This window comes from Thunnus thynnus, chromosome 6 (assembly GCF_963924715.1).
Source record: "Thunnus thynnus chromosome 6, fThuThy2.1, whole genome shotgun sequence".
NCBI classification, from domain to species: Eukaryota; Metazoa; Chordata; class Actinopteri; order Scombriformes; family Scombridae; genus Thunnus; species Thunnus thynnus.
The window spans coordinates 20,918,470-20,935,882 of record NC_089522.1 but is presented as its reverse complement, the minus strand read 5'-3'; the positions used below and the strand labels follow the sequence as shown (position 1 = coordinate 20,935,882).

The 17,413-nt window shown below is 42.3% G+C and overlaps 1 protein-coding gene across 2 annotated transcripts; it reads right to left on the bottom strand.

The window, feature by feature from the left end:
- Window positions 1-1,986: 1,986 nt before the first annotated feature.
- Window positions 1,987-16,060, bottom strand: tasorb (transcription activation suppressor b). 2 transcript variants are annotated; one of them, XM_067592508.1, is made up of 23 exons: window positions 15,621-16,060; window positions 13,866-14,011; window positions 13,471-13,563; window positions 13,278-13,350; window positions 12,765-12,856; window positions 12,540-12,674; window positions 12,290-12,414; window positions 12,131-12,162; window positions 11,619-11,724; window positions 11,270-11,373; window positions 10,920-11,029; window positions 10,314-10,386; window positions 10,119-10,193; window positions 8,990-9,844; window positions 7,451-7,761; window positions 7,250-7,352; window positions 6,284-7,143; window positions 5,188-5,310; window positions 4,771-4,930; window positions 4,569-4,677; window positions 4,304-4,482; window positions 4,033-4,167; window positions 1,987-3,775 (listed from the first exon to the last, which is right to left on the bottom strand). In XM_067592508.1, exons 1-23 carry the CDS (start codon window positions 15,922-15,924, stop codon window positions 2,523-2,525), a joined length of 5,556 nt encoding a protein of 1,851 aa, XP_067448609.1. In that variant the 5' UTR covers window positions 15,925-16,060; the 3' UTR covers window positions 1,987-2,522. The 2 variants fall into 2 exon arrangements, with proteins under 2 accessions (XP_067448609.1, XP_067448610.1); XM_067592509.1 differs by having other exon boundaries at window positions 1,987-3,772.
- Between the last annotated feature and the right edge of the window lie 1,353 nt (window positions 16,061-17,413).

Genomic DNA, 17,413 nt, shown 5'->3' with positions numbered 1-17,413 from the left:
GAGCTTAACATCATAAAACAGTTTCAGAAACAGCTACCGAGAGTGGAGCAGCAGCAGCAGGTCCCTCATCTGTTACCGAGGACGTGAGACAAGGTGAGCTCATCAAGTGGCTACTAAAAGTTATTACAAGCAATCATTTGACATTGAGAAGACAGTTCAGCTTTGGAACGATATTAAGCCCCTTTCCTAGTAAGCTAGCACGACATGTGACATGAGCCTGCAACGGCCTTCAAAAGACAGTAATGTTAATTCCAGATGATGCACCATCATTCTCAGAGCATTGAAAGTAGGCCAAGCAAACCAAGAACTGAGGAGGAGACTAATTCCAATTTTAAGATAATGGTGATTAATCAGACAGAGTCGAATTAAAACATAACCTATGGTTCTATTTTTCACTTTTAGATGGTTAAATTATGGTAGAAATAGCCCTATCAGTATGCTACAGTTATTAAAACTAAAGTGTTAATAATTTTTCTTACAGGCCTACATGCTTTTGAACCACTACACTGTGGGCTTGGATTCTAAAATAGATTAAATGTACGGATATTGTACAGACTGCAGTGTACGGGCTAGCATTTATTGGAAAGCTGATTCTTTTTGTTTCTGCAAATAAAACATGACTGGGGAATAAACTCCAACATCATGTGTGTCAGCATCAGTACCCAGTGGTCCTTGAGGGGGCTCCAGCAGAGAGGGGAATAATTCATTTTCACTATAATTTGTAACCCAAAAGAAAAGTAACACAATGTCAGAATGTATGACTGTTTTGGTCACAGGTTTGATACACTTTCTGTAATAAAACATCTAATGGCAAAAATCTAGGGGTCCTTGACATAAATAAGTTTGAGAACCACTGCCCTAAGATACATCAAAGTTTGAAGTGAGACTAACTTTACATTTTTTCAATCACTGCAAGACTGATATTATCCTAAGCATACCTGACTAGTTAATTTTTTCTCAGCTTTCCAAGGTTTTAATTATTTTGCCTTTAGGCCTACATGCCTTTGAACCACTATGCTGTGGGTACCATGATAGATTAAATGAATGAATCAATACTGAAATTATACATACTGCGATATATAGGCTGACTGATTAAACTGATAAACTGATTTTTTTTTTTTTGTCCTCTTGTTTCTGCAAATAAAACAACTCTAGTGAAGTCTTGTTCAGTTGTATTTTATTATGCAGTTGCTCAGTGGAGGGGTTAGAAAATTAAGTTGGTATTTATTTGCTTTGTCTTATACCTTGGTAATAATAAATACTTAAATAAACATGAAGAAAATGATTACAGCTTGGTACAAAAAATGATTTTGGTCTCTATAGGTGATTTCCCGTTCATGACAACTGTACAGGGGTGAATTTTATATAACTCACCTGTGTACATGTTTATTAAGGTTCAAAGTTTGCATAATTAAGGGTGTGGCCACTTTGATTGACAGGTGGGTGCTGTCACAAGCAGGTCGCTACTACTAACCAACGTTGGTTAGTCAACATAACCATGGCATAACCCCAGATTCAGAGTATAGGTGTAGCTGTAGCTGTCACTATTTCAGTGTGTTTTTGGCTCAATTATTTGTAAAACATTGTCAAAAGATGCAGAGAGACATGGATCAATAGAGGAAGGGGGCCCACAGAGACCACTTATGTATAGAGGCCTGAATTTTGTCCTACATCCCTGCTGAAAACCATCTTTTCCACAGTATTAAAAGGCTTGTTTTTATTTAAAAGGAGGATAGTTTTTACATTAAACACCAACTACACCTGGACATTCTCATTGAAATATGACCTTTCATACTTATACAGGGATATTTTGCCAATCGTGTTTAAATCAATTTTTACCAAAAAACTTGTTGTTGCACATTTTTGCACTGTTTTGGTCGACAGCTACTTGAAGTTTTAAAAAATTATCCATCTTCATATCACACATACAAATTGTAGATACCTGAAAAAAATGTGGTGTTTGAGTGAAAAGGACAGTAAGACAACTGTGATTTATATTTTTAATGGTTTGCTTGACACTGTCATCAAACCCATCACACAAACAAGATTTGAAATGTTTTATTTTAATAGAATTTAGGACAACCAAATATGTAAAATAAAAAAGAAAACCAACAGCAAAAGTGAAATTTCATTCACTCGTTTTTTTTTTTTTGTTGTTTTTTTTCCTTAAAAAAATATCAGCCTTTCCCCTTGTTCACAAACAGGTTTCAAAACCGGGACAAACAGAAATTACATGATAAATTCCGAGAAGCTGGAAGGCCATTTACATTTGTTGGCAAATATAAATATAGTGGTTTGAACAGGGTCTCAAACAGCTCACATGGAAAGAGTGTACATACAGTTTACACGACAGTAGGACACTCGGCACTGCCTGTATCAATTTTTATTAATGTAGAAAATCAGGATCTTTATTTACTGATTTAAATCAATGTGTTTATGACATGGAAATATATACATTCAGCCAGCTCTAATAGTCTCTGGAGTATGGCGTTCGTGTTGCCCCTTCGATCAAGTTTGATTGTCTATTCAGGGGCATAATTGTGAGTGTATGTGTAGTCCGAGTAGTAATCCTGTGACCCACCCCTGCCTGCTGGGTAACCCCAAGAGCAGGGTCCACCTCCAGTCCTGTCCCCCCGTTCATGTCCTCGTCCTGGCCGAGGCCAAAGTCCTATTGGTGGGACTCCTCTCCCTCGGTAACTCCCTGAAGAACCAGGACCCATAGCACCCCGCATAGGCCCATGATCCATCTGTCCAGGTATGCCACCTATACTGCCATAACCCATACCACACATTGGATGTGGAGGCAGCTTAGGTCTGACTACCGAGCCCCCCCTGGTGGCCACTGTGGGAATACCCACAGAAGCTCCGAGGTTGTCAGCGCAGTTCACCTGAGTCCTGCCCCCCTGACTACCAGGGGTGCTGCCTCTTAGGGTTTCCCCACTCTTAGGGAGCCCACTGGGGTCTAATGAGCCAGAGGGGACCATGCCCTGGCTGTTGGCAGTCTTACAAGTGCTGGTCCCTGTTGACCCCCACACACCCTCCCCAGGTCCACTGAGTGTTCTATCAGTATGTTGCGTGGGGGTCCCGCTAGCATTTTTAGGAATGCCAGCCATGTAACCTGGCTGGACTGTGTCACTGTGGTCTGTGTAGGGGAGGGGGGTGGTGAGCGGAGACGACCCAGCAGCCCCAGCTCCTCCAGTATCTGAACCGTATGTGTGACCCAGCATCATGAGGTGAGGTGGAGGGGGAGGTTTGACCTCCAAAGGGAGGGAAGCCAAGTTGGCTAGAGGTCCTGCTGTGGCCTTGAGAGGGGGCGTAGGGACTGTGGCAGAAGCTGTGGGGCGATACTCCTGCTCCTGAGTGCTGCTGCAGGGCGAGGCGGGATAGGCCGGAGAGGCCGCATAGCTAGAAGAACCGGTGTAGGATGACCACGAGGCTGAAGGACACAGGAAGCTCTGGTGGGGATTCACAGGAAAACCTCCTGGTGACAAGCTGCCAATGTCTGAAGGGCCCATCCCTATCTGGTTGGAGGCTTTGAACTGAGAGATGGCCGTTTTAAGAGCACTATAGTCAGACAGCGTTGGAGTTCTCTCAGGGGTGGCCTGCTGGTCTGGGAGCGGAGGACGAAACTCCTCCATCTCCGGTGGGGGCGGCTGTGGAGGCTTTTCCTTCTCAACATCCGGATTCTGTTCTGAGGTATCTGATATGGTGGGTGGCTCACCATCATCAGAGTCTAATGACATGTCCTCCTCTCCCACACACTCATCATTCACTACTGGGAGAGCAGGAGAGGGCACAGAGAGAGAAATGGAAAAGTAGAGAGGAAGATATTATCAACAAATGTGTTACACATGCATTCACAAAATCAAATGTGTGGAAAGCGACTCTGCTGAGTAGTACAGCCATCTTTAACTGGCAAGATAACAGCATAGAGCTCAAGAAGGCAATTTAGCAAAGCAATTTTACTGCTGCAAAATGAAATGAAATCCCCGGCGTGTCTGGATGTTAAGTGCTGCTGATGACACTACCCACCAGTAGAGGGCGGCGTTGGAAGCTCATTTTGATTGATGGAGCCAATCAGGCTGTGAAAACCGCTCATAATGTCATCAATGCTCGCTATCACTATTCCATTTCTGGAGTACTGTAGGAACATCTCAAACGGCCTCTCTGTAAAAAACAAACACCATAAAACATTCAGTTTAACTTTTTAAATAAGTCAAGAACAAGGATATTATTTATCTAAATAGAAGTCATTAACTGACAAAAATGTCATGCAAGTTAACAGTGATGAGAATGAAGATACCTGTGAGGAAGATAAGGTGCCGCTGCTGCGTGTGCTGAGCTTGGAGCTTGATCAGGCAGTCCAGATCTGGAGCCTGACGTGACTGGGTGTCACACTCGTGATAAGGGAGGAACTCTACGAGGTGCTTCTTCTGATAGGCTGTGAGAAGGTTTAGCAGGCCCATGGCGTTGGTGTTTAACCTGTGACAAAACAGCAATAATTAACCTATACAACCATACTACCCTTGAAATATGATTGCTACTATTCTGGGTACTGAGATACTGACCTCCCCAGTTCTTTAAGCTTCTTCTGGGACTTGCAGTGCACCTTCCACTGCCAGGGGTGTTCAGGGGTGCTCTGCTCCTCCAAGAACTTCAGCAACCCCTGCAAACGATCTGAAGAAAACAAGCAGTACAAGCTCTCATCAGCATCGTCAGACTGATATTTCTGAAACTCACATAGCTACCACAAAGAACAGAGAAACTTACCCTGTGTGATAAGGTCAGGGTTAAGGACAAACTCATCAGACACCATGAAGCCTCCGGACACAAACAGCTCATTATAAGTGTGGTTCTTGACATCGTCCAGAGTGTCGACTCCAGCGAAGCTCACTGAAGGCAGTTTCTTCAAAGACACCAGTGCCGGGATCTGCCGGGTGAGGAGATTTTTACAAATAGAGTTCTTCAATCACTTTTTGTTTTAAAACTCAGATCACATCAGAAAAAAAGAACCCTGTCTGTAAAAATAATTCAAATCATTCAACTTCAATACTCTGCAGCAGATGTAAAAATTCCATGCGGATGCCATTATTCATTGCCAGAATCAGTTGGTTCTGAATCATCTGAACTACATATTGGAAGGTGAGACAGTGACAGTGATAAGGAGGAGACAGGTGGTGATTGTACCTTGTGCACGTGCGCAGCGATGTCCTCGTTCTGAATGATGATGAGGAGCTTATCTAAACTCCCACTGTTTTCTAGAAATGTCTGTGGGCTGCACTCACTGTTGCCAAGACTCTTCAAGTACTCCTTTGTGACAGACGGGAGAGACATAATTGTAAGAGATAGATAGATGAATGTGTGCTTCTCTCTTACACACTCACACAAGTACTGACTGACACAAAGAGCCGAGCACTGACACATGGAACACATAGTGAAAAAACAGGAGATAGTGTAGCCTGTCACATTCCCACCGTCGATGTCTGTTTTCATTTGTGTTTGTCTCTGCATATATATTTTCCTACTGCAGAAAGTTTCTTTTGGCTCCAATAAAAAGGTGACCCAGGACAAGCATGACTATGTAATATGGGCAGTAACATTAACACTTTGTAGAAGTACTGAAACAAAGTTGATTAAATGATCTAGTAATTTTGACAATCAAGTAAATTTGTCATTTAGAGCTGCAACAATTAGTCGATTAGTCAATCTACAGATAACAAAAAAAATCAGCAACTATTTTGATAATCTTTTGTTCGCCATTATTTAAGCAAAAATGCTGAACATATGCTGGTTCCAGCTCCTTAAATGCAAAGATTTGCTGCTTTTTTGCATTTTTATAAACATGAAAACTTTTGGGTTTTGAACTGTTGGTCGGACAAAACAAGATATGAAGAAGTCAATTTAGGCTGTGTAAAATTGCAAGTATTTTTCATTTTTTGACACATTACAGGCTGAACGCTTAATCGAAACAATATGCAGATTAATTGATAATGAAAATAATCATTAGTTGCAGCCTTTATGTCGTTTATCAATTTTAAATACAGTGGAAGAGCCGATTCCAGATTCCTGAATGTAATGTGAAGATAATATTGTAAATAAATATCTTTGGGTTTTTGGGCAGTTGACTGGGTAAAGCAAACAATGTGAATAGGTAATCTTAGCTTCTGAAAACTTGTGAGGCACATTTTCTGACATTTTATAGACTGAACGATTCATTTAAAAAACAAAAAAAAGTCTGCAGAAGATTAAATTTCATGACCACACTGCAAACTTCGTATTGTACCTTAATCTCTTTGCAGACAGTGCTCTCCTCCCCCTCGTCCGCAGAGTAGATGTAGAATTTCACCGTATTCTTTGTGACGTCCTTAAAGATCTCCACAAGGCTGCTGAAAACCTCAGGCTTCAGCTGACCAATGAGGCTGCCAGCCAGCAATCCAGTCCCAGCGCCAGAAGCAGTGCCTGGGTTTTGGGAGTTGTTCTCTGGAGAGTCTGCTGTGACTTGAGAGGGAGAATACATCTCTCCCCCCAACTCTGCTGACGCGGCTTCTGTTTTAGTCTTAGTGGATGCCGCTTCTTTGACAGTGCCTAGTTTGCCACTCTGAGAGGAGTTGCTGCTCTTTGACAGGGAGGGCTCGACTTTAGTTTTTGGATTCTGGATGGGGGTGGGGGATGGTGTTGTAAGATTAGATGTTGTCACTGGGGGAGGTGGAGAAGTGACCTTGGAGGGAGCAGGTGGGGCTGGGATCAACTTGTCCATCTTCTCACACAGTGCTTTAACATCCGCTTGAACGGGGACAGGGGACACGTAGGGTACAACAAAGTCTGAGAAGCAACTGTTGGGCAGCCAGCAGTGGCGGGGGGGCAACCGCGGGGGTAGCTGCGAGGTATAGCAGATGCGGTTTGTCTGCATGATGTTTTTAATGTCAGATGTGAGGCTGTGAATTTCCTGGTTGAGTATGGTGTCCAGGCTGATGGAGGGCCTGAAAGGAACCTCCTCCACCACTGGTAACGTAGGTGGTGCAGTCGCCTTTTTAACTTCCACGATTGTAGGCGTCTTCGGCTCTGGGTGGCTGTCTGCCGCTGTCACAGCCTCTGGCTCTGGCTCAGGCTGGGGCTTCTGCTCAGGAAGAGGCTGTGCTTTGTCTGGAGGAAAGCAGACAGGAAACTTGTCACAGTGATGCCTTGTGAACTAGATCTAAATATGCCTATAAAAGGGAGAAGCATGCGTGTACTAACTGCTTTGAGTTACCTTCATTGGTGGGGATAACCCAGGTCGGGTTGTCTGAGGTGTGAGCTTGGTCTGGTGGGGATCCTGCGCTGAATGGACTTCCAGGGCTACAGTCCATGTCCTCCTAAACAGAGGGAACATCAGTAGTTATTTTTAGGTCTATGAACTCAGTTAATGCATGGTAAATTATTCCAGAATAAACCTAAAATCAGCTGTTCTCACCTCCATGTAGTTTGTTTGTGATGCTGGCTCATTTTGTTTCCTAAGATCTGGGTCAGAGAAAGCAGGTTCCCCTGCCCCTGGACCCGTCGAGGGTTCACCGTGGTTTGACTGCGCAGGCATTGAACCCTGAGCTACGGCTTTGTTTAGAGTGGCCAACAGGATCTTGAGAAGGCGCTGGGTCTCGTTGACTGCTGAGGAATGGGTGTTGCCACAGGCCCTCAGGTCAGTGTCATAGATGCCCATGCTTTCCATCACTGCTGTCAGATTGTCACTCTGTCCGCCCTCATCTCCAATCTCATCTGCTTGTGCTCCTAGTGGGATACACACAATTAGAGGCAAATGCTAAACTGGGTATATTAGTCTTCTAGAATAGCTTGAGCTCTCAAACAGTTAAAGCTAGGTTTCATGAGTACAATACAGGAAATATTGAGGATGTGTATTATTGCAAAAATTTTAAACTTTTACAAGTTAAAATATTATTTAGACAAACATAATGCTGTCACCATAACAAAAAAATTCTGTTCTGTTTTCTGTTTCTCGATATAAGAAAGTATTGTTGTAATGAAAAGGTTTTCATGTTATAATGAGAGAGTTTACTTGTTATAACAAGATTCTTTTTTACTTTAACTAGGAAAACTCAAAACAGACAAAATGCTTATTCACAGTAAAACAAGTACATTTTCTTTTTATGTGAGATTTAATGTCAGTATAACAAGAAAGGTGTTGTATAAGGTGACTGTATCTGTATCTCATAAAAATAGCAATGTTGCTGCTGCTGAAATTAATGCACAGGGACGTTTGAATGACCTGATGAAGTCTTACTTTCTTTTAGAGCAAACACATAATGAAATTCTCCTCTAACTAAGCAGCCTAGATGGAGTTGTTATCAGCATGCAGACTCTTGGAAGGATATTGTGCACTCTGCGTCTCTATCGGAGAAAGAACCAAAGTGACAACCTAGATGGGTTTCTGAAAGCCAATGGGATGTTTGTCACTATAAAAGCACCCACTATTACCAGTTTACTTTCAAATTATTAAGAGAAGAGAAAGGTATTTATAACAAGAACATTTTCTCGTTAAAAGATATTTTCTTACTGTAATGATAAAATGTGAGGAATATTTTTTACTATGGGTGGCAGTTATTTAAGTTACAGATTCAAACAACATTAACTGCAGAGGCAGGGTTTTTTCTGGTTACAGTACACACAGGGATATGAACAGCTACCTGGAGTAGTAAAAAAAAAAAAGGCATGCATCTTGATATAAATATGTATGCAATGTAAACAATCAGATTAATTTTATTTTGGTGTACACTGAGACACCAGCTGCTTGTTAATAAAGTGCCCAATAGGCAGAAATGTTTTTATTCGCAAAGCAGTTACTGAGAACTAATCAGACTGTGTTGTGAAACTAATATAATAATCATTATTTCAGAAGAATTAACTTTGAAGGTAGGTGGTGGAAATCCGTCCTCAAAAAACTTAAAATTTTATTACATGATTTAAATCAATTTACACACACAGCTGCAGCTCTCCTCACCTCTACTGGGCTCCCCGTTGCTCAGCGGATCTGTGCGTTGGTGTTTGTTCACGCCTCCCCTCTCATCTCCCTCAAATTTCCTCTTCAGACTGTTGGAGTCCCACGCCCCGTCCTCGCCCCTTTCCTTCCCAGGATCCTTCACTAGTGCTTTTTTATGAAGTTGAATCAGCTTGAGCAACTGTTTCATCTTGTCTTTATCGTACTCATTCTGGGAAAGCCGCAACCTCTGGGGCTGAGGCTGGGGCTCAATGTGTGGTTTGTGCTGTATCTGGGCCCCGTTTGAATGGGCCAACCCCGGCCTCCGTCTGCTGCTGTCTGAAGGCGGCTTCTCCTGGGCTGGCCTTTCTGAAGGTGGCCTCTCCTGGGGTAGCCTTTCTTGGGGTTTCTCTGACCTGTCTGAGCCCCTGTCTGAGCCGCCCCAGTCAGAAACAGGGCTGTATTCCACTGGGGCCGGGGCAGGTGTGGGGATGGGAACGGGGATGGGTACTGGGTTCCGTATTCTTTCAATGATGTCCTTCGCCTTGTTCAAAGGTAAAATATAGTTGGCAGGGTTGTGAACATAAGAACGTAGCACAGCATCCATGTTAAATTTGGGTCTGGGCACCGGGAGCGGGTTGGTCCGATCGTCCACATTATATTTGTAGTCAGGCAGGATGAATGGTCGAACCGTTCCTGAATCCATGCGAGTTAAGTAATCAGTGGCCTGTCGCTCCACCCCAGAGCTCAAGTCCTTGCCTGGGTTGGGGCGCAACTTGAAAAGAGCGTAGTGCAGAGCAGGGATGAAGGGCTCCATGGAAGACAGGGTAGCAGGCTGTGGCTCCGCCGTCAACGGCTCAGGCTCGAATAGTCTGGATGCTGAGATGGAGGACACAAATGTCAGTGTTACAGCGTTACATGAATGCACATCTGCTCTAGGAAAGACAGGTGCCTAATAAAAGCCACATATTTTACTCAACTCTATTACTCTGTTGCTGCTTATTCATCAAATATGGCCTTTTTTTTAAAGAGCAGGAGCTATTTTTTCAGTAGGTAGAAGTGGGGAAGATCTTTGTTATATGTAAACATTTGCTTACTTATTAAATGGTCTAGTTGTCAGACAAGGTATGGATAGATAGTGAGTAATACTTACAATACTTGACAACCACCCTTGACTCCTGAAAGATGAATAATGCTTGCAGGTTCTTCTCAGTCCGCCCCCGCCGCTCTATAAAACAAACAGAAACTTTTTTTAGAAGCTGAATCTTCACCGGAGGCAACAAGTAGGTGTTCAACTGACACAAGAGGGAAATATGAGAAGAAAGTAAAAGAACAAGCTTTTTGGCACCTTTGGACTCAACCATCTGAGCCGAGGACAGCAGGAAGAGAAAACCCCTGTCAAACAAGGACTTCACCAGCACCTAAATAAGCAGAGCAGACACTGCAGTCAGAAACACCAGGATGCATCTCCATCAGACCATGTGAGCAATCGTGTTACACATGTGTGTTGCTGGACACTTTTTCACCTCTCCCTTGTATACACCTGTACAACAGCAGTTATTACTGACAAGTTTATTATATTTGACTATAGTTACTGAGGAAAACCCCAAAAGCATGACACATTTTCTCTTCGCCATTTTCTTGTTAAAGAGGCATACAAACAGTTAATGCTACAAAATTACACAAGCTGATGATGCATAAATGAATATTGTGTAAGAAAAGCTATTTTTATTCTTGTCCTTCTCTATGTGCTTTCTCAGAATTTGAACAAAGAAGGATCCAAAGGAAAAGCTGTTCGAATGATTCTCGACATCCTGAATCTTTCAATTAAATTCAGCGATCATTTTGTTGACAAACTATGATTCAGTGCAATGATTCTGTGCCTTTTGGGGAATTTCGTGTATGAGAACCTCTTGCATGATTCCTGGTGGGTAAAAGCTACAGGGTGACTCACCATCCTGTCCCTCTCCAGTTTGTTGATCAGTGCTGCCAAGCTGCCGCTGGTCGGTTTGCCTTTTCCATCCACCACCTCAAACAGGCTGCAGGACATCCCACACTTCATTACTGCGGACGAGGAGAAGCAAGTTGGAATACAAAGCAGGCAAATAACTTATCTAGGTCGCCATTTATTTTTCTGTATGCTCAGTTTTATCTGAAATAATGCAAAACTTCTGTTTATAACTGAGACAGTTGTGCAGCATATGCATTCATAATAGTTTTAGAAACTGAACTTGCCCAGGGCATTTTTTTTTTTTTTTTTTACCAGTCCATTATAAGATATTCAAATGTGTGGTGCTGACTGACCTTCCCGTGATGCGCTGTAGGTGTCCCAACAAAAAAGCACAGAGGGAATCTTTCGCTTCACCTGGTCGAGCTGCATACCCCGATCCACCTCCAGCTTCTCAGGCCTGTTTCATCAGAAAGCAAATCATGACCAATTCCAGAAAAAAACGAACCATGATGTCTGCATATTGCCAAATGAAATCTAACTTCCTCTTGATAGCTACAGGTTATATGCAATGTTATAGTTCAGCTCATAAAATTCTCATAGTAGCAAAACACTTTTAATGATTAACAGAGGAAATTCCAGTAGCACTGAAGATGTGTTCCTAGAGATAAAAAGAAGAACGTGCAAGACTAAAGGTTTACTCACAGTTTGAAAGGTAGATATGGGCGCGAGGAGGATCGTAAACTGATTGGGAATAACTCCTGGCCCTTGTTCACCAGTGGACCACTCCACACGGTGTAGCAGCTTTTCCCTGCAATGGCATCAACAGCAGCACAGGTCAAAGGTCAGACATGATACAGCCAGAGAGATGAGCTCATAACTTTTTTTCTCCTTTAGAAATTTTAGCTCTGATTGTTTTATATAATTTGGGTCATTTTATGGTGTGTAACTGATGACTAAGAGTGAGAATGCCAATCAAAATGCTGAAGTTAGATAGTAGGAAGTTAGTTAAAGACGTAATACTGTGATACTGACTAACAAAGTGACTCTGTTGCAGACTGGCTGCAGAGTGCTTTCCGCTCCTGGTGTGAAGTGGCCTTTACAAAAATTCCCATTTACACAGACATGACACTAATTCAAGACAACAGATAGAGCCTTAGTTGTTCCATTATATATTCATCAAAAGTAATCAGCGAAGATTAAAAAAATGTTTTTACCTCTACTTCCTTCAGGGGAAATAGTGTTAAACCTGTTAAGGAGAGAAACAAACAAACAAACAAACAAAAAGCGGGGGAGATGTTAAATGTTTCATGCAAACTTCCTCAACTGCCTGAAAATACTTGCTAAGTTTCACCATTTCCTGCAGGAATACGTACCTGTGTGCAGTCATTGGAGTCGCTGCAGCCTCCTTGCCTTTGTACTGAAAGGAAACCACAGCGTAGGGGCACACGTGCCTGGGCCGTGCCTTGATCTCATCGAATGCAAACTCGAAAAAATATTGCTGAAAGATGAAAAGAAAGTCAAATTAAAACACAGAAATACTCACCAAGATATTAAAGAACTTGAAGCATTACTTTGCTAAAATAAACACGATATAAGTGAATGAAAAAAAACAAACATGTTTACCTGCGTGAGCTCAAAAGCCCTGTAAGACAGCAAAGACGTAACCCTATTGGCACTTTTCGACAAATGACAGTCAAACTTGGGTGTAGGTTCTATAGCGTTCTTAGGCGTGTTCTCATGGATGTGCTTTATTCGGCCCTGAGAGACAAAATACATTAGTTGGCTTGAAGTCCCACAAGAATTAGAAATCTGTCAACATTACAAAATGAAACAGAATGGTAGGCATACCCTCATAACTTTAAAAACGATCATGTCTCCAAATGAGCCCACTTCAAATGGATTGATTTGTAACAAATCGGAATATTTCGAGAGATAAACACCTACAATGACAAAAGAACTAAATTAGTAAAAAGAGCATCATAATCAAAATGCATTTGAGTATCATATCCACACGCTAGAAATCTAACAATGAGAATAATGTAATTACTTGTTCACAACGATCCAGACAAAGCTTTCATTCCTTGAGTGGGTACTCAGTCGTGAATCAACATTTAACTGACATATTGTTCTGTATCTGAGCCAAGCTTTTAATAAGCCACATATTAGTCGTCCTCAGTTGAAACTTTTCTAACCAAACATCCTTAGATGCCGATCGATAACAAAGATGTTAAGTTCCAAAATGAAATCAATTTAAAAAAGGAAACTAGTTTGGCTGACAACCCTCAAAACTATTATAAGCAGTCATTCAAAAACTATAGTTTCATCCACTTATATACAGCGACATGCAAAAGACCAACTTACCCACTGATGGATTTCCTAGTGTAGTTATCCTGGAGTGCCCGACCGACAAACCCTTCTCACAGATCCACTGAAGCTAGACATACAAGAGAACATATAAAGCTCTGAATCACATAAAAAAATCACTCCTTATAACTTCTCCATTATCTTTTATATGGTTTTATATAGATGAGTGAGGCTTTGCAGGCAGGCCAACCTTGGATTTGTCGGGATAAAGGAAGCAGTACGACTCAGTCAGTTCTTGTTCGGTCCGCCCCTCCTGCTTCATCTCTCTCCGCTTCTCGATGAACTGGCACACAAAGGGAGTGGAAAGTAAATGAGATACAGCAGTCTGAACCTCATAAACTCTTAGCACTTTAATAATACATGGCTCTGGTAGAATGTGTAACTTGGAAGATCGCATGCTGAAAACATTTATTGCAGCTTTGTCACATGAGCTACAAGAACATTTTTGGAATTACAGCACTGCAGAGTCAAGAGAAGACTTCTTTAAAACGAATGATTTTGTTGCAACCAACAAGCAGGTGTCATTATCAAAAAGGGAGAAATGCCCATGTTAACATTGTGGGGTACAGGAAGACAGTGACCAACCTCTTTCTCCAGCAGCTCATTGTGAATGAGCCTGGCCTTGCAGTAGGAGAAGGTTCCTCGTGATGATGAGTCTAAGTAAAATGAGGAGACAATCTTCACAAGGTCCTCAAACTCCCGGCTGTCAGGGGGCAGAAACTGGTACAAGCCTGCACACACAAGGGTGAATCAGTGCATTAGCATATCGCATCAGCAGAATAGACCTGTGTGCATGTGCAGAGGAGGATCAGAGCAAAAAGTAGCATTTCAAACCAAAACTTTAAGTTGACCTGCAGGATACAGCCACATCAAACTGGTTGTCTGGCATGAAGATGTCAAGTCTAAAATACATGGCTCTTTCTGACACATAACAAGGATACACATGCACACACTGTGTCTGGACTTTAGCTCAATATGTAAGTCACATATTCTCATATAAAAAGACATGAGGTGCAAGAGGAAATGATGCAAGTGAATGCTTGCAGGCTGGTATTCTCTGTGTGTTTAGTTAAGCTCAGTCGGATTGCAATGAACCAGCAGCATCCTATGCTGAACTGCTAAAGCCAGCTCATCACAACAGGTTACTGAAATGTGCACTGGGAAAGAAAGACTCACTATGATTGGGGAAAACACTGAACAACAACAGTAACTAGGAATCCTTTACATCAACAAACCACTGTGCAGGTGCCTCATCTGTCTGTATTTACATAAGGTTTATCCTGTCAATCCAAACACAGGCAAAGAAGTGAAACAACCACTAGCTGACTACAGACTACCTAAACGGAGCACTATCAGCTAACAAATAGTAAACATCTCTGATGTGAGGCAGCACGATGAAGACTGGAGACAGTCCAATGGAGTGTACACACACACACACAGCCAAGTTTGTCTCACAGCTCTTATGTTTCCAACTTGGCCAATAAAGCATTTTACACATCACATATGCAACCTGCTAGGGGAAAAGTTGACCCCAAACACTGCAAGCAGGGCTGCTGCCTATGAGAGGCTGAATATGATAAGTCCTGCCACTTCTGCTCAGCTTTGCATACATGCAAATACCTGATGCAAGCTTTGTAACAAACACTGTCTATCTGCCAACCTTTTCTGAAGTATGATGGGGCCGGTGTAGGGCTGCATAGAGGAATGCTCTGAGGAGTATTGGGGGTGAGGTGTAAAACTGATGCTTTGAAATACTGCAAGACCTCAAGTGGGGACACGTGCACTTATAACTATTCAGACTTCATTTAAAGAGTCATGGCACTGTGGAAACACTTGCTTGGGGTGTATGTATCCATGCCCTTCACTGAGGTCAATGACACCCACATGTTGTCAGGTGATGGCTGCAACACTATCATGACACCAGCAGCGTTACAGTCAATCAGACTTATGGTCTGTGGTCATAGTGAAAAGGTGAAGAAACCAAACAAGGTGGGCTTTCAAATGAGCAGTCCTCAAGTGCCGCTTTCACAGCAACGTAGCTGCCTTGCTGCTCACTGGTAACTTGGATACCTGAGCCCGACTACCACAGCTATGTCTGTTAAAACAGCTCACACTGCACCTATCTAGCAGGAGTTAAAACGGCTCACACTACACCTATCTGTCAGGAGAATGACAGAGATATACTTTAAACCTAAAACGACGTGGGAACATTTTGACAAACTCGTTATACCAACAGCTAGCGCGAGGCCAGTCAGCTAACTAGCAGGCTAGCAACATGCAGCACCAGAATTATGAAAGACAGGACAGGCTCTGTTCAAAATAGCAGCGATATGGCACCACCTCTCCGCTCTCTAGTCTTCCTCGGGATTTGGAAATTTCTCCGTGGCAGCTCCTCCGTCGGTTTCTGGCCTGGCAAGGGAGAGCTGCTAAAGCTCCGGGCGTCCGCCTGCACGCTCCTCTGCCGCTCAGGGGCTTTTTGTTCGGGCATTACACTGTCTCCACATCCAGGCTGATCGCCATTTTGGTTGGCTGTGGCCGAGGTGGCGGCTGACTTCTTGTGGGGTTCGCCTCCCTCCGGTTGCAGATCGCCCGTGTCGGTACATTCTGAGTCCTTTTTCCCCACCGCGTTGGGGTTCAGGGCCATTTTCGGCACCGTGCACGTATTACGGGCAATGGAGCTGTAATGATTACGGCGCCGCTTCACACACACACACACACACACTCTCTCCTCCTCACCCAGCCTCCGCCATTGTGAAAATGACGTACACGTTCTTCTCCACCACTGCAAAACGCTACCGTCACTGTGTTTACATACGAGAGAATCCGCGCAACCCAGCGGCAGAAAGGTGTACTGCAATGTGTGAGTGATCACGGAGGTGACAGAGTAAATATTGCTTACTGTCATCTTCAAACAAATAGTTACTGAACTGAAAAGACAAAGGACGATGGACATCACGCAAAAGAGACTCAGACCTTGGCACTTTCTAACATTGTTATTTATGCTCTGTATTTTTGTTCTCACTATTATTTAATTATGTATGATTACTGATTATGTATTATTATATTGATTAACATTGATTGATTGTATTATTACTTATTGTTAATTATGTATTTTATTGAAACTGTTCTCTTTACTACTACTATTTATGTATATATGATTTTTTTCCTGTGCAAAAACTCAATAAAGTATATTTAAAAAGTAAATAGTGCATAGAATACAATCAATATGTAGGATGCAGCCAAATTGAGCAATGAAGCCCTGACTGAACATGACCACTCTACATTTTAACTTTTATTTTCCTTATACCTTTTAAATGCTATATTATTATTAGTATTATTAGTATTATTATTTTGAATGCTTTTTCCCCCACACAGTTTCACCTCACACACTGTTGAGTAGTAGATGGCTACTGATATACACACTTAAAACCATGTAGGTTGATTAAAGGTCCAGTGAGTAGAATTTAGTGGCATCCATAGATGTATATAGACATCTAGATACAGGAACAGCGCCAGTCTTTGAAGCAAATTTGACATAGTGGCCAAACTGTGTAATTACAACGTCACGTGATGCACACTGACTCAAAAAGACTTTTTCCCACAGACCTACATCTGTAAATCAGCAGATAATTTTTTTTGAGCCTTACAACCCCCGTGAAATGAGTCATTTCACTATCAGAATTTGATCCATTCGAAAATGACCAAATTCTGAAAATCTAGAAGAGCTGCACGATTGATTTGTTTTATCCCTTTTCAAGTTAGCTGGAGGGCTAAACCAGAAGTTACCCATTCCAGCCAGTAGAGGTCTCTAGTGAGCATGCTCAATGGGTGCGTGTGGCCCATTGAGCATGCGCAGTATGTTTTCATCCAGGTAATTTCTTTACAGCGGGAAGTGACTTCTTCTTTTTTTGCTTCATGCGCCACTGAGCAACTTTCATAAGAATGAACAGAGTCCCGCCTCTGACGCTGTATCCAATTCTCTTTATACATCCATGATGGCATATAGCAGAATAGATTTGGCAGATATGGAATATAATATTCATAAGTATGTTTTCATTAGTGTATAATCACCTGAAAATAAGAATTGTTATACTTTCGTCACAGTAGAATGAGGTCTCTATATGTATATAGGG